Raw genomic sequence first — 23,706 nt, 5'->3', positions numbered from 1 at the left:
CTTTCGCGGTTTCAGTTACCCGCGGTCAACTGCGAACCAAAAATGTTAAATGAATAGCACGATGAAATCTCACGCTGTCCTGCTCTGCCCTGCCCGAGGGCCGTATTCACATAACTTTTATTACAGTATATTGTAATAAATGTTCTATCCTATTATTAGTTATTGTTGTTAGTCTCTTACTGTGCCTAATTCATAAATTAAACTTTATCATAGGTATGTATGTATAGGACAAAATATAGTATATATAGGGTTTGGTACTATCTACAATTTCAGGCATCTATGGCGGGGGAGGGGTCTTGGAATATATCCCCCATGGATAAGGGGGGGCTACAGGGACCTACTGTACTATAAACAGACATCATTACTGGGAAGTAATTGAAATTGCAAAGCATGGCCTCCTGGATATATTTTCATTTTGCCTCTCAGAATCATAAAATAAGTGACTTTTCCAATTAAAATCTTTTTTTAATGCTTCTGAAAAAAGCACACGTTTTGAAAGATGTATGACATACACATCTCTGATATAACATGCCCTCAAAAGCTGTTAATAATTTGATTTACTCACCACATACATATTGATTACCTAAAAGAACAGGTACTATTCCAGGTGCTGCAGTTGTAGCAATGTACAGAGAAGACAAAAATTCCTACCATCATGGTTGTAACAAAAATGAAAAAACGAAACCTCCCAGCATGAGTTTTCTCCCTTCAAAAAGCATTATAAGGATAAATTATTCCTATTTTTTAATGTATGTGAAATGATTACTTAAAATAACAAAAAGGGTAACTAAGAATACAAGGCTGCTATATGGTAGTAAAATTATGGAAGAACACTCAAAATGACATTAAAATTTTATGATTATGATCCATTCAGCAGTAAACCCCTAGGAACTTACGTTTATAAGGGCTTTCAGCGGCTGTTTTAATTCTGGGGAAAAGCAAAGTAAATAAAGTGCTTTAAATGAGCAGGGTTCTTTCATCAGCATGATGTCCGATTCACAGGACATCATGCATGGTTTGCTTCACTGCTGGGCAGAAATACAGAATCACCATTGCTCCCACACAGACAGAGACAAGCAAATGAGAAGAACAAGGAAAAAACTCGTGGAGAAGACAGAAGGCTGTGCTGACTCACCCTACAGATCTAATAAACCAGGCTTTCTCAACCTCGGCACTACTGACATCCTGAGTTAGATAATTCCTTGTTGTGGGGGCTGTCCTGGGCATTACAGAATGGTTAGGCACATCCCTGGCCTGTACCCACTAGATGCCAGTAGCCCGCCCCTTCTCCCAGTCATGACTATCAAAAGTGTCTCCAGATATTGCCTCGGAGTCGGGACGGAGCAAAATCAACCCTGTTGGAATTTCTGTAATAAACTGAAGATGTCAAGTCGGGCTGGCTTTGTTTGAATCACACACAGCGAGGGTGTCTGGTTAGTTGCTCAGTGATTCTGACAGCGGAAGGCTTGGGTACTTAGCTTATATGACCAGCAGAGGGCAGCAGCTGAGCAGACATCTGCTTTCCTTGCTGTTTTTACTTGGTAGATGAAGTGGCATGACCTACATATTTGAGGTAAGTGACCAGCTCATGTACAGATACTTTGACAGACTCCAAAAAGAGTATTATCAGGGCACCAGAGAGTGGTTTGAGAATCTTGTGGTCGAAACTGCCTGAATGCCCAGGTCTCCACGTGGCTATTCCTTCCATCATGCAAAGACAAAATCTAGTCATGTTTCTAGGGATGAAATTATAAAACTAGGGGAAAAAAATCAATTCCATGATACCTTACAGATAGGGCCAGTAAGTGAAATATCCCCATGGAAACATAAACTACTGAAGTTCTGTAAGCAGGAAGCACTTTCTAGGTTTACCTCTCAGGCTTGCCACGTACTTCTCGAACAACTGGAGAAGTCTGCTGTCTGAGAAAACTGGAGTGTCTTTTTTAGGTTTGACTCTGGTGAGATCCATTTGTAGCAAGTGATATTTTAGAAAATAAAATCCTTCTTTTGTGTCCAAATTACAGCACTCATTGCATAAAGAAAATAATAATTTCTTTACACATCTGTCTCGCCTCTCCTCTGTACACAGAAGGCAGGGCCTGCGTTTTATATTCCTAGCACGAAGCACAGCGCCTGGATGCCTGTAAGCATGTAATAAATGTTTGTTGAACTGAATGTTTGTCTACAAAAACAAAGCATGGCTCTGGGGACCGGGTGTGCCAAGAAATGTATCTAAAAAAACAAACTCGTTGCCGTCGAGTCGATTCCAACTCATAGTAACCCTACAGGACAGAGAACTACCCCATAGGGTTTCCAAGGAGCAGCTGGTGGATTTAAGCTGCCGACCTTTTGGTTAGCAGCCAAATGCTTAAGCACTGTGACACCAGGGCTCTAACCAAAAACCAAACCAAACCCATCGCCGTCGAGTCGATTCTGAGTCATAGCATAGCGACCCCATAGGACAGAGTAGAACTGCCCCATAGAATTTCCAAGGAGTGGCTGGTTGATTCGAAGTGCTGAACAGCAGCCATAGCTCTTAACCACCACACCACCACAGAGTTTCCACCAGGGCTCTAGCACCACGTAAAATCTTCGACTGGTGACCCTTGGCTTTCCTTGTTGCCAGGAAGAACTGAGAGGGCTTTTTGCTAGGTAGTTGCATACCTGTTCAGAGACAGAGCTGCTGTACTTTTTAGACATTCTCTTCCTCATAGTTTCTTTCACTGATTTCACCTTTTTTCCAAGAGAGATGCGAGAGGCAGTGGGTGATTTGATTACTTCTTTGTATACAAAATCTCCTTCTTTACTCTGTAAAACAAAACACTATAAGTGCCTTTGATCACAGAAAACAGTTTATGACACTAACTAACAATAACATGCTTGGCTGCTAATCAAAAAGTTGGAGGTTCAAGTCTGCCTAGAAGTACCTTGGAAGAAAGGCCTGGCAATCTACTTCTGGAAAATCAGCGATTGGAAACCCAATGAAGCACAGTTCTACATTGACACACACAGGGTTGCCATGACTCAGAGTCAACTTGATGGCAAATGGTAATCACAGATAATGAAGTCCAGAAGCAGGTTTTATTATTCAAACCACCTCTCAAACCAATACTGGCACCTGCCAGGTTCTTTAGGTTTTTCTTATGGTGACTCAGTGCTATGTAATTTATCTGCTGGATAAAATGTTAAACCTCCTGAGCCCTAAGGAGCTTCTTGTTTGCCTGTTTGTTTAAAGTGGGGGTGTGAATCATTTTTTTATTTTACTCACACTTAGTATATTTTTCTCTGATTACATTTTTTCTACCATCTTAAAAACCCAACTCAGCACAACTTGACCCAGGTAAATGAAGACACTGAGAGGTATGCAAGAATAAAGGACAACTACGGTAAATGCCATAACATATAAAATTTCGTAACATAGTAACAACAAGCAAAAAAAATATGTGAGTGAGAAGGCTCAGGACCATAGTCTTGTGGGTCAACTAGGTCAGCTGGCGTAACTTAGTTCATGAAGATAACGTTCTACATCCTAGTCTTATCTATAATGCAACTATTGGTCTTCTCCCACCTGGAAAAAAGGAGAGTGAAGGAAACGAAAGACTCAAGGAATAAATTAGTCTACAGGACTAATGGCCCACAAAAATGGCTGAGACCAGAAGAACTAGATGGTGCCCAGCTACCATTACCTATCGTTCTGACCAGATGCACAATAGAAGGTCCCAGGTAGAATGGGAGAAAAATGTAGAATAAAAAGCAAATTCATAAAACAAGACTAGACTTACTGGACAGGAACCCCCGAGACTATCACCCTAGGATGCCCTTTTAACTAGGAACTGAAGCCACTTCTAAAGGTCACCCTTTGGCCAGATAATAGATTGGCCTAAAAAATAAACAATAACACCAGTGAGGAATGTACTCCTTTAGACAATCAACTGCACGAGCCCAAACGGTCAATATTTACCCAAAAACAAAGATGAGAAGGCAAAATCTAGAGGCAGGGGAACTGGATGGATGAAAATGGGGTAGGCAGGGTGGAAATCGTGAGAGCTGACACATTGTGGGGATTATAACCAATGTCACAGAACAGTTTGTATATAAATTGTTGGATGAGAATCTAATTTGCTGTGTAAACTTTCACCTAAAACACAATAAAACATTAAACAAACAAAAAAAAACCCAAAGGAACTGTGTTTCATCAGTAATACTACCAAAACATTCTAGATAAGGGCAAAAAACAAAATGGTAAAAGCCCAGTCATCAAAAATCCAACATTTGATTGAATTTATACCACTGTAAGCCCTGGTGGCACAATGGTTAAGCTCTTGGCTGCTAATTGAAAGGTTGGCGGTTCGAACCCACCCAGCAGCTCCTTGGGAGAAAAGACCTGGTGATCTGCTCCTGTTAAGATTACAGCCCAGAAAACCCTGTAGGGCAGTTCTACTCTGTCTCATGGGGTCGCTGTGAGTTGGAATTGACTTGACAGCACCCAGTGACAACAACAGCACTTACTGTGATCAACTCCTAAGAACACATTTACATTTCTTCTGAATAAGCTAGACTGTGGTCACCTTTCACTCTATTTTGCATTAAAAACAAAGCAAAAATAACTTTCCTTTGAGAAAGGGGGGAAAATCATACTTTCATTTTTTAAATATTCACTATATAAAATTACTGGTTTATGAGTCAATAAAATTTTATATCCACATAAAATAGTTTTATTCTTCCAGAAAATTCTCAAATACTTCATATGTCACACAGGGATATTTTAGGTGACATGTGATGATAACAAATATAAAGCATGAACTCTAAATTTCCCAGTTTCATGACAAAATGCATAAGGGAAAAACAAAACTATATGTCAAACTTGCCTAAATCCTTGGAACCTGAGAAAGGAAACTTAATGGAGAGAACCTGTGCCCTACAGCAGTGGCCTGTCCCTGGGCTGTGATCCAGAAGCATCCCAGGAGCAAAAACCTTGTGGGCCTGAGGGCCCTAGTCTGTTTTGGCCCCAAAGAGACTAGATGATTCCATGACACATCAGATCAGAAAGACCCAGGCTTAATATAAGCCTTGAGTGCTGCACACTCAGCCCATGATCAGGTTGACTTTTAGAAATGGTGGCACATACTCTCAGTATTCAAATCCCAGGGTCCCTCCATTCCAGCGTATTACCTGTGGGTAGTAGTGAAACATACTTGCACTAGTACGAAGAAAAAACACGTGTGCACAAATGATTAAGTCCACAGGAGCCAAACTCATCTGGATTTGTTACTTGAGGAAAACTGACAATAAAGACATTAAAGGAACTGGGCTACCATAAGGAGAGAGGTAGAGGCCAGAGGAGGTCACCATTCATTCCACACGGAACAGTGAGGAGTCCTGGGATAGGTGAAATAGGGCTTCTTTCCATATTCGATTTACGATCACTGAGGAAAAGCTGTTGAGTCAATTTTAACTCCTAGTGACCTTATGTAACAGAGTAGAACTGCCCCATAGAGTTTTCTTGGCTGTAATCTATACAGAAGCAGATCGCCAGGTTTTTCTCCCACAGAGCTGCTGGGTGGGTTTGAACTGCCAACCTTCTGGTTAGCAGCTGAGTGCTTAACCACTGCAGCACCAGGGCTCCCCAGTATCAATTTTCAAAGATACTAAATGTGAAATTTTTATCAACCTCATTGCCTGAATCCAATATGTTCTTCTCACATATACTGGAATTGCTTGCCTGCTTCTGACATACACTCACCATTGGGTCGGAATTATTACTGCCGATGTGCAGAGAGCGGTTCGTCAGGTCAAATCCTCCAAAACTACAGGTTCTCTGTGGAAAGGGGAGGGCAGGGAGAGAATAATCCATTTACACTAAGTCAGCCAGCAGTGCACCAACCCCACACACTTCCCATTTGTCGGTACCACCGAATCACAAATGTGTGTACAAGATGAATGTAGGAAACAAGAAATGATGAAAGAAAAAAAAAGAAATACATGGTCATGTTATAGAGACACTTGACTCAATTTGCCCTTTGAACTAGAACTTTCCTACACTTGAGGTCCAGAATCTCCTTAAGATGCAAAAACCAATTGGTTACAAAAAACAAAGAACAGGAAAAATTCCCACATAATTAGAGCAGAAGGAGTCCCAGTCTCTTCAAACAAAACCTCCCCTTCAACTTTCCTTAATACCAGCTACATAGAGTCATCATGGTGAGGGAATATTTATTAGGGTACCAATGTGGTCAGTGGTCTTAGAAACCCAGCCTGAAATCCTACAGCACTAAGAGTCATGGGTTTTCATCTCAGAGGCTACTGACAGCAGGCTTTTCTAACAAACTTGTGTTTTGTTTAGTTTTAAATCACTGAGAAAGGAAAAAGAGGTTATGTTTATAGTAGTCTAATCAGGCCAAGAGAATTACTCACTCATTGCTTCCCCATCTTAGCCAAGTATGCAGATAACTTTCCCATCCAGCTGCCCAGCTTAATTAATTATGACCCTTTTTCTCATAGCGCATAAAATGAAGACACCACATTTCCCCAGAAAGAAAAAATGTCATTCAGTGACTGTCTTTGACCACAGGCTTTAATTTTGAAAGGAAAAAATGGTGATGCTTCAAAAAGAGAACTTTATCGCCCTCTTAGCTTGTTTCAAACTTTATGACACTGCTTATATTTCAGTGACTTTGAATTTCCAGAATTTAGTTTGAATTTGCTGTTACTTTATTAGTAAAAGCTATTCGATGACTAACACATATAAACAACAAATAAAAACAAAAACCTCTAAGAAGAAAGAGAAACCCAAAGCACGCTACTTTTTAGTACAGCTCTTCATCTTTTTAAGCAATGGTAATAAAGTTGAATAGCAGATTTGGGCCCAATATTTTTTATTACATGTTCCACAAAGAACTGTAGTTAGTAGCCATTAAATGGAAGAAATAAACAGGAAAGCCCAATGCATACTATATGTGTTGCTCACTTAAAATAAATCTACTATAAAAAAAATCTACTGTAGGTACGTATTAATGATCTGAATTGAGAGAATAGAGACATTCTGGAAGGGAAATGCCTAGGCTTTGGAATCTCACAATGTGGATTCAAGTCTGAATTCTGCCACTTACTTGCTATGTGACTATGGGCAAAGTACTTAAACTCTCTGAGCTTTCGTTTCTTCATCAGTAAAACAATACCTATCTCATGTGTTTGAAGACTTCTTACACACTTCCTGGCAGTAAGCACACACTCTATGAATGAAGCAGCTCATCCTGTTAACTGTTATAATGAAGTTTACACTTAGTCAACATTAGAAATACGCAAATGAAGGGCTGATAGTCGTGGGCTTCACCTTCTGGGAGCTTTGCTTATAAAACCAGCATGTTCAGGAATGGGCCAAGAGGGAGAGAGATGGAGGAAGCCAAATGTGGAAGCTGCCAAATGGCATCTGGGGATAACCAAGATTCAGGTTGCCACAGAACTGTTTTTCTTCTTATTAAAGTTGTTGTGGCTGTTTTAAATTATCTATTACAGACATACTTTCCAATGGGACATTAATCTTACAGTAAGTGTCAGTGGATGGGCTGATTTTATTTATAATCAGCTTAGCTGGATCTGTGTCTATTCAATAGGAGGTCATGGTGGCTTAGTGGTAGACATCTCAGCTTCCATGAAGGAGACCCAGAGTGATCACCTGCCAATGCACCTCATATGTAGCCAACACTGGTGGAGGTATATGTGTTAGTATAATGCTGGTTTCAGCAGAACTTCCAGACAAAGATGTGCTAGGAGGAAAGGCCTGGCAATCTGCTTCCAAAAATCAGCCAGTGAATACCCTAGGGATCACAATGGTCTGATCCCCAGCCCATCATGGCGATGGAGCAGGTCTGGGCAACCTTTTGTTCCACTGTGTATGGGGTCGCTATAAGTCGGGCTGACTCAATGGCAGCTAACGGCAACAATATCTAGTCTATAAAAAGAGAAAGACCTCTATCTGTAAAAACACTGACCAAGTTACCTAATTTGGCAAGTGCTCTTAGGACCGCCTCTCAAGGCTAATTTTTAACATTTGCTTTCCCTCTCCAGCTTATAAATTTTTTCCTTTTTTTTTTTCTTTTGCTGAAGCAGTGACTTGAATCTAGTTCCTTTCCTGTGATGCAGGGCTTCCCAGGCACAGTATGGCACCCAGATGCCTCGTCACTTTATGGCTTTGCACTCCCTGCTTTTCACTACAGCGTTCTCTGAAACTTTCTAACACATATGAAATAACTGACAAGGAATTTCTGTGGAAACTATGACTGCAATGAATTAAAAGCTCATTTAAGTCTTCATACGCCTGCTGTATGAAATAAAAAGCTGAAAGCAAAGAATGGACCGGTTTTCTTAAATACCAACTAAGACTTCAGTGATTTGCTAAGGTATCTGGAATGCATTCGTTTTTATCAATACAGGAATGACAATGAATTCCTTGGACTAATCTCCAACTTTTCTGTAAAATCAACTAGTTCTCAAAGCAGCACTCCTTCAACAGAGAAAACAGGCTGTACAGAGAACATTAAAAGAAAAATAAACCAACCTTTGATGATATAAATAGATGAAGGCTAAGTGAAGTTTTTCATTCACACATCTCTTGTACAGAGAACCCTAAAAACATCTGAGAGAGATGCTTGTGGATGAGGAGAGCTGGTCAATGGGATGGGCATGCAGTTGAAAACATGTTTCGGGAGAGTTGAATTTTTAAAAAATGGACAAAATTCCAAAAATGTCATGCATGTCTGTTTTCTCAAACAAAAATCAAATGACCAAAGAAAAAAGCAAGACAAGTGACCACTTCCAGTGAATACCAGGCATTATCATTTCTCTGAGGTTTCATCAAGCAAATATGGCATTTTCAAGAGGCAAAAAGATCAAGGTTGAAGATTAAAGGAAACAGTACACTTTCAGATGAAATGAAAATGATATATGCCAAGAAGATTGGAAATGAACTTCTAAATTAAACCAAGCAAAGAACGCGATCTTAGGCCCTTAATTTAGAAAAAATAAAAAAGCTCTTATTTGTATTATTAAGACACTTATTTTCTATTGCTTTCTCTGGATCGTTAGAAAATTACAAATGTTGTTTTACCAATTGTCCAACTGTACTTCCAGGAAAAGGGATGTGGAAATTTCTAATTGAGCACCGAACACATATTTCAGCCATTATTAAAACTGCCCAGTACTGCATTAAGCTCAGAGTACCTCCATGGGGGAAGAAGTGGGGAGAGGGACAAGTCAGTGCTTGAAGATAAACAAGCATCTCCTAATAGCCATCCTCAATGTCAATTGAGGCCCACAATGTCAATTAGCACAAATTTAGAGAAGTAACTTCTAGAGAGGAGTTTCTGATGAAGTTACAGTATAAACCTGGCAATAAGAAACATGAGGGATACATGAACAACTCCAGGTGCTAAATTTGGGGAAATTCTCCATGTTATAGGATTTGGACTCACAGGGGGTGAGCCATCCAATCAACAGAAGGAGGTCTGTTCTTATCAGGGTCACGTCCAAAGGAACAGAGGCAGATGATCTGGGGAGACCATGTTTTAAGGTAAAAAAAAAAAAAAAAAAAAAGCATACAAAAAAGCAAAAATGAAACTATACTAAGACTGGTTAGCCACAAGTATTTTACAAAAGATCTGTGAGTCAGAGCAGACAAGAAGCTGAATGAGTAGGAAAGAGAATTAGGTTACTGTAAAACAAAAACACAACAAAAACTACTACCATGGGAGAGAAATAACCAGAAGAAAGGTTTTGCTACATACTAATGGTATTAAAAGTGTTGCAAGATTTACAAGAATGTGGAAAGATAGAAAATAAGATCCAGGAAGAAAGCTAACACATGTGGGAATATTTGGAAACACCAAAGGCTAGGAAGGACCTACAATCTTTCCAGTACAGAGAAGGTTATCTTAAGGATGGCTTTGATCAGTCTGTCTCCATTTCCACCAAAGCGGAACATCAGCAAATTTAAATCACTGAAGTAATGATTTTATTTAAATAATCATCTGGGAAAGCATATCTTACTCATGAATGTGAAGGAACTCTGGGAAAATCACCATTGGAGGCTGAACCTACTCTAAGCCTCCAGCCCTAAAGGGGCACCCAGCCAGCAGTCCTGAGTGGATTAAGCAGGGAGCCAGGCGGAAGCATAGCCAGGGACCCCATAGTTTCTCCTTGCTCTGTGCCAGTTTATATGGGCTATTGTGCAGACTAAAAGTGGGGTGGGGGTTCAGGGAGAAAATGTGTATATTCTCAAGTTTAAAATAAGTTATGCCCTGAAAATATATTTTACTGGGCCTCTAATCATTCAATAAAAAGCCTGGAAACTATTTTACTATTTGAAAGTAAGTACTTCATTCCTTGCTACGTATAGAAGGAGCTTTGGGGCAGAGGGGGACATTTCCAAATGTGGATTCCTTCGTTTAAGAAGAAAAGACACATGGAATAGACTTAAGTAAAACAATACAGCTCTATTTTATTTTTCCCCCTTTTAGATTTGAGATCTGCCCCCGCCTTCTCCCCACTGATAAAAGAAATGCACTTAACAAATCTCTTCAAATCACTGAGTCGGTCACTGTGATGATAGCAAACTTTCCACGAGCTGGTTCCCATTGTTTTCATTAACTGCAAGAATAAGTACCTCTTTTAGGAGCAAACTGTTCTTCTGTTTTGAATCAGCTTCTAAGAGGTCAAGTGACATGATGGCTGGGAATCAAGATGGCCACTCCTCAAGGAAGCCAAACCCCATCCCTAACTGGGAAACCCTTCTCCAGACTGGTGTTAACCTTTAGTTTTAATTAAAAATCTAAGAACTTCAATGGGCAAGAGGACAGATGGAAAAAAAAAAAAAAAAGAGGGGGAGGCCATTGCTAAATTGAAGTAGGATTACAAATTTGAGGTGATGGTGGAATGGACCCTAATGTCTTGGGTTAAAGGGAAGAAGGAGGAAGCCGGGCTTAGCAGAAGAAAGGCCATAATGCTTGACTGCACATCACAGAAATGACAAGGCTGTCCTTGTGACCATCATCGTGACTCACAGACTTCTGGTGGATTCTCAAGAGAACCCTTTTAGTACAGCGGTCGACTGTGGCAGCCCACTTCCTCTTTGCCTCCTCCTCCTCCTCCAGCAAGCACCGCCTCAGGTCCTGCTTCTCAGCCTTGCTCAGGGTCCTGTCTGAGGCAGGACGCACTAGCTGGGTCAGGTTCAGGTGGCTGTAAAGACTCCGCTCCACCACGTAGGTGATATTGAACTCGCTGACTGAGGTGCGCCCACGCACCCTCCTGCTGGGGAAGCCGCAGCTGCCCCCCCCTTTGGATTTCTGCCGGAGCAACTGTAGGTCACAGGTTGTGCTGTTAACTCCTTTTCTGGAGGGACGCTGGCAGAGAAAAGCTCTGGAACATGAATAATTAGTATCCATTTTCTTCAAGCGGATTTGCTTCCGGACACTCTGAACCTCCTCTAGGGACACGAGCAGGTGGTGCCTGCGCCTGTGGTTGTCATAGACGCAAACACCATCTGTACTTACCCCGTGGCTCAAGGACCCCAGACCCTTCTTCATCTCCCCTACCGTGAGGGAGCGAGAAACTTTCTGGGCCTTTTCTTCTTCTGGATAGGAGAAGAACGTTCCCATCTTCTTAGGGGGTTTAATCAGGCCCCGACTATCTCCTTTGCTGAAGGTTTTGACCAGCTTCCGGCCAGCTCCCCACGTATCCAGGCTGCTGGATGAGGGCGAGGTGGTGAGGGACTCAGAATCATCTTCAGGAGGTTTTTCAGGAGAGCCGTCAAAGAAAAATGGCTTCTTGTGGACTCCTGAGTACAGTGCAGATCTTTCATCCAGGACCGGGGAATTCTCAAAGGCGTGCTCCTCTCCACCTGCAGGAGAATCAACACAGAGAAGTTCATGCCCTGTACAACTACTGGTCTTTATGTGTCTGGAGCAAAAAAGAAAAAAGGAAACCAAAGACTCAAAGAAGAAACTAGACTACAGGACTAATAGTCTACACAAACCATAGCCTCATCTACCCTGACACCAGAAGAACTAGATGGTGCTCGGCTACCACTACTGACCGTTCTGACTGAGGACACAGTAGATGGTCCTGGACAGAATGTGAAAAAAAAATGTAGAACAAAACTCAAATTCCTAAAAAAAAAAAAAAAAAGCCAGACTTACTGGACTGGTAGAGACCAGAGGAACCCCTGAGACTATTGCCCTGGGTTACCCTTAAACTTGGAACTCAAACCAGTCCCGGAGGTCATCTATCAGCCAAGAGACAGAGTGGCTCATAAGATAAATATCACCCATGAGTACTGTCCTCCTCTAAACAATCATCTAAATGAGGCCTAATGGTCAACATTTACCCTAGACAAAAGATGAGAAGGTAAGAGAGGACAAGGAAATTTTCTCCAGAGTCACAATAGAATATTAAAAAAGAAAGAAAGAAATATTCATGCCCCTCCTGTGACAGACCTTTGCATTCTCTCACTGGTCTTTACACCCCCAACCATGCAAAAAAAAAAAAAAAGCTAGTCTACACAGAAGCCACAGTGATCCCCATCCCTAACTCACTTTAAAAAGAAAAAACAAAACAGCTGCCGTGGAATAGATTCCAACTCATGAGGACTCCATGTTGCAGAGTAGAACTGCTCCATAGGGTTTTCTTGGCTATAATCGTTACAGGGAATCATGGTAGCACAGTGGTTAAGCACTTAGCAGCTAACTGAAAGGTTGGTGGTTTGAATCCACCAGCCGCTCCACGGGAAAAAAATGTGGAAGTCAGCTTTCGTAAAGATTACAGACTAGGAATTCCTATGGGGCAGTTCTACTCTGTCCTATAGGGTTGCTATGAGTCATAACTGACTCATTGGCTATGTTATGGGTTTAATCTTTACAGAAGCAGATCACCAGGCCTATCTTTTTTGTCAGTGTGTGCATTATGTGAAAGTTTACAGGACAACTTAGATTCCCATTCAATAGTTTGTACAGAAAGTATTCCATCACCTTGGTTTCATTCCTGAAAATGTGTCAGCACTCTCCCCATTTCTACCCTGAGTTCCCTGTTCCTTTCATCCTGATTTTCTTACCTCTTCCTGCCTTCTTATCTTTGCTTTTGGGCAGATATTGCCGTTTTGATCTTGTATAATGGATTATTCTAAGGAATACCGCTCAGGCATAATTGTTTATTTTATGGGCCTGTCTATTGTTTGGCTGGAAGGTAGTCTCTGGAATGGCTTCAGGCCCAGGTCAGAAGGGTGTCTTAGACCACAGTCTTGGGGGTTCTTCCACTCTCTGTCAGGCCAGTAAGTCTGGTCTTTTTTGTGAATTTTATTTTTATTCTACATTTTCCTCCTGCTCTGTCCGGGACGTTCTGTTGTGATCCCAGTTACAGGCCTATCTTCTGCAGTGCCACTGGGTGGGTTTGAAATGCCAACCTCAGGTCAGCAGCCAATTGCAAACCATTTGTGCTACCCAGGGGCCTTTTCCCCTCTTCATAAACTCTATTCCCCCTTACATACGCATATAGAAAAGGAAATACACTGTGCAAAAGCATGTTTCCCTCAAGCTTAGTGTTATAATGTTCTGGATGTGTTTTCTTCTTTAAGTATCTTTAGCCTAGGATTTGTTCAAGAGAATTAAACACCTCAACAGGGCCATTAACAACGCCATTTGTAAAACGGACTCCAGGCATTATCCTGAAACTCCTTAGCAATTTAAAGATAATTACCCTCCCTGGTTTTAAAGTGTAATCTTCAGAAGCTAGGAGTCAGAATCTTACTCCCTTCTGGAAGGCCCTCCTAACATTGACTCTGAATGTTATGAATGCCATGTGGCTGGCACTGATTTTTTTTCCCCTTGCTTTTTATTTATTTATTTTTATTATTGTACTTTAGATGAAGATTTACAGAACCAGCTTCTCATTAAACAATTAGCATACATATTGTTTCGTGACATTGGTTACCAACCCCACATGTCAACACTCTCCCTCCTTTTCGACCTCGCGTTCCCTATTACCAGCTTTCCTGTCCGCTCCTGCTTCTAGTCCTTGCCCCTGGGCCGGTGCTGACACTGATTTTTTCTATTAGTACATATGATACTCAAGTGATTAAGTCGCCAAGGGAATTTGGGTTCGAAAACACCATAAAGGGCTGTTATCTTGCAAATGCAATTTATAAATGGTCTCCAGTGAAAGGCCAAACACAAAATTTAGGGAACTGGGTGATCTCAGCCAGACGTTCCCATCAACTCAGGCCCCGCTAGGAAGCGACCAAGGGCATTTAAGGGCCTTGACACGCAGGCAGACCCAACGAGTATTCCACCCCAGCTCAAGGATTCCAGCTCTCGAGGCCTTTGCTAGTGCCAGGTACTGAGCCAAAGCCCTCCAGAGCCCAGTGGAAAGGTTGGAACTTGCTGGCAGGAAAACTGAGTTCTTTTCTGCATGTATTATGTGAACAGATGTGAGCAAAGAAGTAGGTCAAGCTGTGGGTGTAGTGATCCCAACTGGCTGTGTCCCTTCAATTATAAAGAAACTCTGTAGCACTGCAGCTTTCTGCCAGCTGAATTGGGAAGGGGGAAAAAATTAAAAGTTCCTTGGAAGAGAAGGATGGCATTAAATATACCAGCAGGGACCAGGGTATAGTGAACGGTTAAACGTCAGAGATGAAGGGAGAGGGATGCTCACTTCAGGACAGGGGAATAGGCTTGGAATGCTGGCAGGTGTATTTCTTCCTTGTCCAAATGATGGCAATTATAGTTACAAATGTAAAGAAACAAAGAACTGTTACTGCTAAATACAACAAAATATAAACTTTAAGTTAATGTTGAGGAGACAGGGTAGGGGGTAGGAAGTGGGGAAGAAGACTAAAACTATGTCCAGTCAAAAGCTCACTATGTGGTTTCTCAGAACTACCATATGACCCAGCAATTGTACTCCTAGGTATACACCCCAAAGAACTGAAAGCAGGCACTCAAACAGATACCTGTATACCAATGTTCACTTCAGCATTCTTCTCAGTAGCCAAAAAAAACAAACAGGAAAAAATTCAAGCGTCCATCAGATGAATGGATATACAAAATCCAAGGCATCCAACAGATGAATGGATAAACAAAATATGGTATATTAATACAATGGAATATTACTCAGCCATAAAAAAGGAATGACATTCCAATACATGCTACAACACAGATGGATTTTGAATACATTATGCTGGGTGAAATAAGTCAGACACAAAAGAACAAATATTGTATGAGTCCACTTATATGAAATATCTAGAATAGGTGAATTCACAGAGACAAGAAGGTGACAAGGGACTAGAGAGGGAGGAAATGGGGAGTTATTGCTTCACGGGTATGGAGTCTCTGTTTGTGCTGATGAAAAGTTTTGAAAATGGGTGATGGTGAAGGATGTAAAACATTGTGAGCATACATAATGTCACTTAAAAAGTGATTAAAATGGCAATTTCTCTGTTACATATATTGTAACCACAATAAAAAAAATTCTTCTTCATCTTCAGGGATCTTTCTCACACATTTAAAAGTGGTGTCCAGGGCTCTGACAGGAATTTGTCAGACCAGAGGCAGTCTTCAAATATCATGAAAATCTCCTACACCTTCCTCAGAACATCTGACTAACAAGATATGAAGACCAAGGGCCCTTACATGTGAAAAATGGCATTCCCTTCTAGATACAGCCCACACTCCACTCCTGAGAAGAAGGGACTGAGCCAAGGAAAGAGGTGCCGCTTGGTGGCAGAGGCAGCAAATAGTTGAGCTCTCCAAGAAAGCCACATGGGTTGTGCTTCCCACTCAGTCAGGTGTCCCCAGGGATGTGGAATGGCCCTTATCTATCCCAGGTCCTAAAGGGGTGTGGGGAAAATCAGGTGGATCTACCGTGGGTATTTTAAGGATCTGTCACTCAGCAGTGGTCTGGAACTATCCTGGGCTCTGTGTTTATGATTGTCATTAGAAATTCCAATGCTTCCATGTCTATCTGAGCTGGAACCAGGTGGTGCACACATGTACATGACATATGGATGGCCTCTGCTTCCTGGTTCTGGAAAGTCAGCTTTTGGCAAGGAGAGCAGAGGGGGATGTGGCCAACACTTCCAGAGTGACTGCATCATTCCGTGATGAGGGCAGGCCTGACGGAGCACCGGCCCTTCTGTCAGCACCTGACCTGCAGCCAAAGAGCCCACACTTCACATTAATTCTTTCAATTTTGAGCATTACAGCTCCCATCCTCCTCTGACTTCAAAGTCCAATTCTCTATATGAAGAATGACAAAGTGCTCTCCCTCCATGATCACTTGGTACGATTTGCTTCATATAATGACCTTTATGTATCATATTCAATGGATATGAATGCTGAAGGGGAGGCAATCTGAATAGGAGCAGGAAGGCAGGGTATGGCATGGCTCAGTGCCAAGGCATGGATTTATGCCTTAGATTCCAGGGCTGCTCTGTGACCTTGGGCAATTACTTCCTCTTTTGAGCTTCTGTTTCCTCACCTGCAATAATGCCTACCTACCTTAGTAATGTGGCACCTCGGTGGAATAGTGGTTAAGAGCTCGGCTGCTAACCAAAAGGTTAGCAGTTTGAATCCACCAGCCGCTCCTTGGAAACTCTATGGGACAGTTCTATTCTGTCCTATAGGGTCACTATGAGGCGGAATCCACTCGACAGCAACATGTTTGGTTTTCTGGGGGAGGGATTTTAGTAATGGAGTCCCTGGGTCGTATAAAAGGTTAATGCACTCAGCTGCCAACCAAAAAGTTGGAGGTTCAAGTCCACCAGAGGTGTTTTGGAAGAAAGTCTTGGTAATCTGCTTCTAAAAAAACAGCCCTCGAAAATTCTATGGAGCCCAGTTCTACTCTGACACACATGGGGTGGCTATGAGTGGAAACTGACTTGATGGCAACTGTTTTTGTTCATCTTAGTAATATGCCCTACAAAGTTATTATGAAGATAAAATTAAATGCAAAAAGATAATGTGAAAGCACTGCATAAGCTGAAAAGCTCTGTGCAAAAGCCAACGATTTATTATCAGGTTCAGATGAGCTGGAGCAATGAGGGGAGGGGACAGGAAGGGTGTCAGCTCGAGGGGAAAGGCACAGAAATGGGCAGATGAAGGGCACAGACGTGGCCTGCTCTTTCATTTTATCCAAGGGCATCCCAGGATAAGGACTTGAAACCGCTCCAAGGAGAGCCTGGGTAGACAACTGTACCTGGCCTGGCTTTCCAGGGCTCCAGAGCAGGGGTTGGGTGGGAGCAGGTGGGAACACAAGACAGGAGTCAGACTGCCTGGATTTAATTCTGGGTCTTCTGCTGGCTGGCTGGTGACCTTTAGCAAATTACTTAACCTCTTTGTGTCTCAGTTTCTTCATTTGAAAAATGAGGCTAAGGCTAGTTATAGTATCTGCATATGGGGGCCGCTCTAAAGTTATATGTTAAAGGGGAACATAAACGCTGAAGTGTTTAGAAAAGTGCCTGACACATAGAATGCTTTCAAGAAATGGTCATGATCATTCAGACAACCTAGTATTGGCACAGGCTTGCAGAAAGTCAAAAGGATCAACTCTTCCTAAGTTTGAGAGCAAGAGGCAGGAAGGGCCAGTGCAGTATGAACCCTTCCTGCTTTGCAGAAGCTGGGGTGAAATTCCCCTCTCTCCAGTAACAGTACCTTTGCCTCTGGGGAACCTCAGAGAGGTTGAATGATGAACGGCACACATGCCCTGCTGTTTCATTTTGCCAAGGGCATCTCTGCCCAGAATAAGGACTTGAAGGCCCCCTGCAAGGGGAGCCTGGGTGAAAAACTACACCTGGCCTGGCTCCACCAGGGGTGGACGCAGTTTCCAGTGTAGCCGAGTGTTGGGCGCAGCCCGAAACACATGCTCTGAGTTGCATGTACCCCCTTGGTCCTCCTAGAGACATGAGACAAGTCTGACCAAGGGCACCCAGCACCCCCACCCTGATTCACAGACAGTAGAGGTATAATTTGGGACTCAAGTTCATTAAATCCATCTTCCACCTGTGAACTCTAATCCACACCCAGATGAATTACAGTTCAGAGCTAGAGGTCCACGTGGTTATTACTCTTTACCTAAAGCCACTTTCCTTGGTATATCTTTTTTAACTATGCCTCTCAGAATTAGTTGCATTGATTCACTCTGACATAAATATGCAAATTAGAACATTTCTGTATTTTTAGAAATGTATTTGAGTGGAAAGGCTGCCCCACCGCCCATGTCTATCACGTATGGAAGGCCTCCAGGTGGTAGGTCCTCCACGAGGCATTCCACCCATTTTCTCTTCATTATGGAAAAAAAAAGCCAATCTGTGTGCTATTTGTATATTTTAATTTGGATAAGTGTGCATGAGGTTTGTTTTAAAATGTTTCCCCGAGGTTGAGCACTGGCAACCCCATATGATACAGCCTGCAGTTACCAACAGACACGGTGTGACCTGGGGAAGAGCTGCCATGGTGAGGGGAGAGAGGTCTACTCAGTACTGTGAAAAAACATGACTGACAGGCAGGTACTAAAACCTCCCAATGTCAAGCCAGCCTGTCACCCACATGGAAGCAGAACTACCATGGAAAACGACACCCAAATGAAGCCCTGCGATTAAACACAACTCAGAGTTGATGAAATTGGTCACAAAGCAGACCTCTTTTTCTTTTCCATTCTGACCTCTACTCTCCTACAGTAAACCCCCACCTTCGGTATTCCTCTTGGACTTTTATACTGCCAGATGATAACAACCATACAAATCAGACAGTAATAATATCAACAGGAAACTCTCATCTTTGCAAATGGGAGGGGGGATTCTTTTACACTGCTTGGTTTTATTTCTGTATGACAAAAAGGGCCTCTACAATGATAATTTTTACGTCTGCATGTTAAAAATTTGAAATTCCTTACCATGTGGATGTGACATTTTAATAAGTAATGTGGTTCAAAAAAAAAAAAAAAAAAGGCATATTTTCTCCAATTCACTTATTAACACTCCCAAACAGGAAAATATTATTCTTTTGTTTTCCCTTCTTGGGAGGATTTTACAATGGGCTGCAAAGGCACACTACCAACAATAAAAGGGATGAATAATAGGTTGAGACTTAAACTAACATAATTTTATCTCAAAGGTTAACTCTTCATTACAGTAGACCCGAGCTCATGCCTCTTGTGCCCTTATTGTTTCCTCTCACAAGTGGCTTAGACAGCAATATGGTTCTCCGAGGTCCACTTAGAAGAGAAGGTGCTTAAGGCCCCCTTTAATGGAGACCTCAGACTGTTTACCCGGAGAACAAATGATCCCTCCGAGATTTGAAAGGACATTATAAGTGCCTCAGTTGTTAGCTGTTTGTTCAAGATGGATGTATGCCAAATTTGGACTAAATTCCCTGGGCACGAGCCACAGTTCTTTTGAGAGACAGAGCCTTACACTAAGAGGAAATCATAATATGAAGTTTATATAAAATGGTATAAGCTCAAAATTAAAGCTGTGCCCCACCTTGAGAAAATTTCACTGCAACATATTAGCCTTTTTCCAGCTTTGTAACATGGAAACTACTAAGCACTCCAGAATGGCTTTGCTTCAGGATGCTTCCTTCCAGAAGGGGCCGAGCACTGGCCTGCTAGCATGCAAACACAATTCTCTCCATCGGCCTCACCCAGGACTCAATCTCTTTTCCACTGGAAATCATATTCGTTTTCTATTGAACAACTGCCCCCAAATGATTTAATTTGGAACAATCAGGGTGGAGGTGGCTCTTTTACCTTCAGTGCTGGGCTTTTTCATCTCTTCCACCCTAATTAGTTTCTTTCTGACTCTGCGAGTGGAGTTTACCAGCTTGTGCAACCTCTTAAACTTCACCGACTCCTCGGTCTCATCATCCGATTGTTCTCTTGACTGGCAAAGAAACAAAGGAAAAGTTAATCAGATAATTGCTCCTTCGATTTGCCCTGGCAGCCAGGTGGAAGCCAGCCTTGCTGCCCGTCTGCACCTTGGCAGTTCCACAGCTGAACCCGGGGTACCATCAAATTGTCCCAACAGGTTTATGAAGCTCCACATACCATCATAATGCCTAATTCGGTGCAGAACTAAGTCCTAGGCACCAAAACACGCATCCTGGTCCATGACTTGTGCAGGGTGCAATTTGTCTCAACTACTTCCATGTCCTCTTTTAGCTTGACTCCGGCAGGACTCTCCCAGGCCGGCCCTGTAATTCGAGTTATGCCTCTGTGGTTTGGGCCAGGCTCTCATCTGTCTGGCCCATCAGGACTTGCTGTTTAATGTGCTGATCAACTATTTCTCCAAACCAAAATTCTGTTGACTTCTTTCAGTTCTCCCCCAAATCAAAAACAGCCAGGCAAGAAAAGGGAAGAGATGCAAAAAGCCTGCTTCTATCCCACTTGCTAGGAACCGTCTGCCACATCACAGCCATCCCTTCCTCCTCCTTCTGAGGGCTCCCAAGGCGCGCCTGAGGACACAGCATGCATTCCTCCAAGAGGGACAAGGGAAAAAGCTGACCTTTTCAGCCATACAGTACAGTCCATATTCCCCAGCATCCTATTCCATTTTGCAGCGATTCCAGTATGCTCAGGCCCAGCTGTTTTCCCTCTAGTATCAAACATTACAGAGAGAGAAAAAATTCTCTCCCAGCAGTACTGACCCAGGCTAAAACAATCCTTGCCTTGTGAACAAAATGACGGTTTCACTTCCAAGTCGGTTCCAACATTCAATATGCTGCTTCCTCTACTTTATCTGTTCAAAATGTGGAAACGCAAAAGGAGCCAACCCAGAGCGCGTGCTGCATGGGCCGGGGCTGGGGCATTCCTGGAGCGCGGAGCCCGGCGGGGGCGCACAGCCTCACGCGCCCTGTGCAGCCCGCGACCAAGGCCAGCTAATCCTTCACATGCTGACAACCGTCTCCTCTCCACTTCCTCAAGCCCAGTTCTCTAAAGGATTGGGAGAGAAATGCCTCACATAAACAAAACAGAACCACGTTTCTGAGTGTGAGTCTAACGGGGAGACTTTTTTCCCAATGAACTCTCATGAATCCCAGTTTTATAGACAATAAAAGAGGCAAGCAAGAGTTAGCAGAAGACAGTATGAGAGGGGGCAGAGACTATAGTAATAACTTAGACATGAAAATGGTGCATGTGATGGGGTTTATAAAAATTTTCTTAGCACTATGGAACTGAACGGATGAATACAACCCACTTCCTGGATTCTATCCCCAACCTGTGAGCTCTAAGGTGACGCGAACAGTCAAGTACTCAACTATTAACTGAAAGGTTGTGGGTTCGAGCCCACCCAGAGGAGCCTCAGAAGAAAGCCCTGGCAACCTGTTTCTGAAAGGTCACAGCCTTGAAAACTCTATGGATCACAATTCTACTCTGAAGTACATGGGGCCATCGTGAGTTGAAACTGACCCAATGGAAATTGGTTTGCTTTCTTTTTTGGAGGGGGTCCCCCAACCTGTAGCTAATAGCATGGAGCCATTGTACTATGTCTCTGCACGACTATGAGCAAAACAATTTCACCCACAGATGAATAATTATTATAAACCTATAATGGCAAGTCTTTAGGACAGGGGTATTTCTCAATCTTCCCTTCTGTGAAGTGCAACAATATCTAGGTCCTAATGTCTCAAAAGTTCCTAGATAAATATAACCTGCACATTTCAAACTTAAGGCTAATTATACTTGGGTGTGCAGACAATTTTGCTGGACTACTAACCTAAAGGTTGGCAGTTCGAACCCACACAGCAGTGCTGTGGAAGAAAGGCCTGGTCTGCTTGTATAAAGATTACACCAAGAACACTCAATGAACAGTAATATTCCACACACGTGGGATTGTTATGAGTCAGAATCAACTTGATGGCCATGGGCTTAGGTTTTTATTTTTGCCGTCTCCCCGCCCCCCCCCGCCCCTGCCATCAATTACTAGATAATGAAGAATAAAAACTTGACATCTCAGTAATAGGGAAAGGAGGCTACACTGCTTGCTGGCCATTAGGCTTACTGTGTTTATCTTCTCAAACTTCAAATTAAAAAAAAAAAAAAAGGTAAGTACAGCTGCTGATAAACAATGTATTGCTTGGTTCGAATTTCATTTTTACTTGGTTGAATTGTTGACATATGATGAAATAGAATGGTCAACCAGAGGAACGAGAAGTTGGTTAACCCTTATTCTGGGTAATCAGCACCTGAATAATCCACAGTGCATGGAATTACACATAAACATTCAAAAACATTTTGCCAAGCAATTCTAATTGAAGAAGGAGCAACATTATATTACAGTAGTTTGGTGTGCACACCAATGGGACAAACCTAGAATATGTCTATAATCTTCACATGAACCATTTTGAATTCAAGTGAAAAGGAAATAAGCACAGATTATTTATAATCCAGAAACAGTAAACTACAATACAGGATGAAAACCACTGATGTACGAATACCTCAGACCTAGTTTGCTGGTTGATGGTGGTGGTGGTATTGGTGTGTGTTTGGTGTGTGGCAGGTGGACGGTGAAGTAAAAAGAGAAACGGAATGAAGAAAGAGGTGGTACAAAAGTCTTAGTCCACAAAGACACGAATCCTAAGTTAGAAATGTGTGCCAAAAGAGGGAACTTTCCGGGGTGATATTGAAATAGTTAAGTGAGGGCAACTTATTTAAAGACAATGGCCACCTCAGAAAACCCAACTTCCCTGTACTCAAATTCACTGAAGTGAAAAAAATAACATATTCCAGGTACTTAAGTCATTGCTTTCACATGGTCCATCTATTTTTGAAAACCATGAACTCTTTAGAACTTTGAACTGATGTTACTTTTATTTTCCTTAAAAAAAAAAAAAAAAAAGGTTGGGGGTTGTTTCCCATTCACAAATAATGGCAACCACGAACTTTCTTTGCATTTTCATGCTTTGTACCCCAGACGAGACAGATACAGCACAACTTATATGATGAAAAGTGTATGACAAAAGCAATGTTCTTCAAGAAATGTGTGTGTGTGTATATATCTATATTTTAACACAAAGTTTCCTCTTAACTCAATCTAGAAGCCACCAGAGTTCAACAATGCATCACCAAGGATGCTTTTTACTGATGGAAAAGTATTGACTTCTCACTTCCTCCCAAGTCCAGAAAAAAAACAAAGTTGTGAAATATTTGCCTTTAAAAAACTCTCTCCAGCTGTTTTAACATAAAGATGCTGTAAAAGGCACACATTTCTCTTAAACTGGGGAGAAAAGCTTAAATTCCACATTTCACATTCTTCCTTCCACCTCCCCAATGCTATAAATAACACAGTGTTTTTTTTTTTTTAATTCAGCAAATACACCCAGGGATAGCGGCATGGGAAATTTGTTTTAAAAGCTAGTGGATTAAAAAAAAAGGTCATTTCAAAATATTTTCATTGAAATATCATATATGTTCCTAAAGAAATCTTCCCACCTGGTGGAACATGGTAGAAGACAAACACGACCTGCGCTGTATAGAAAATGAGTGATTTCAAGAAATAGATTCAGACCTATTATAGAAAAGATTTGAAATAAACTAAAAAGAAAAAAAAAAAGGCTCTGTGTTCATGCATATTTAAACACGAGATGGTGTCTTGTCCCCTGCCTAATCCACCCCTCCAAGAGACTCAGATAGACTTTAATTTGATCATTTTCTAAACCAGAAGGTGAA

General features: G+C 42.0%; 1 protein-coding gene across 8 annotated transcripts in view; it reads right to left on the bottom strand.

Annotated features, from left to right (window-relative positions):
* SASH1 (SAM and SH3 domain containing 1) overlaps nucleotides 1–23,706 on the bottom strand; it is a 392,317-nt gene that overhangs the window by 28,957 nt on the left and 339,654 nt on the right. For 7 of the 8 annotated variants that reach the window (XM_049904100.1, XM_049904012.1, XM_049904267.1 and 4 more), the window contains 4 exons: nucleotides 19,789–19,921; nucleotides 11,547–11,893; nucleotides 5,744–5,818; nucleotides 2,665–2,808 (listed from right to left, as the gene is read on the bottom strand). In XM_049904100.1, coding sequence (XP_049760057.1) covers nucleotides 2,665–2,808; nucleotides 5,744–5,818; nucleotides 11,547–11,893; nucleotides 19,789–19,921 — 699 coding nt within the window. Of the gene's footprint in view, nucleotides 1–2,664; nucleotides 2,809–5,743; nucleotides 5,819–11,546; nucleotides 11,894–19,788; nucleotides 19,922–20,085; nucleotides 21,911–23,706 lie in introns of those variants that run through there. The other variant, XM_049904444.1, reaches the window with a different exon arrangement.

The sequence above is a fragment of the Elephas maximus genome, chromosome 1, assembly GCF_024166365.1.
Source record: "Elephas maximus indicus isolate mEleMax1 chromosome 1, mEleMax1 primary haplotype, whole genome shotgun sequence".
Taxonomy (NCBI): domain Eukaryota; kingdom Metazoa; phylum Chordata; class Mammalia; order Proboscidea; family Elephantidae; genus Elephas; species Elephas maximus.
Note: the sequence above shows the minus strand (reverse complement) of the source record. Positions and strands in the feature narration are given on the sequence as shown.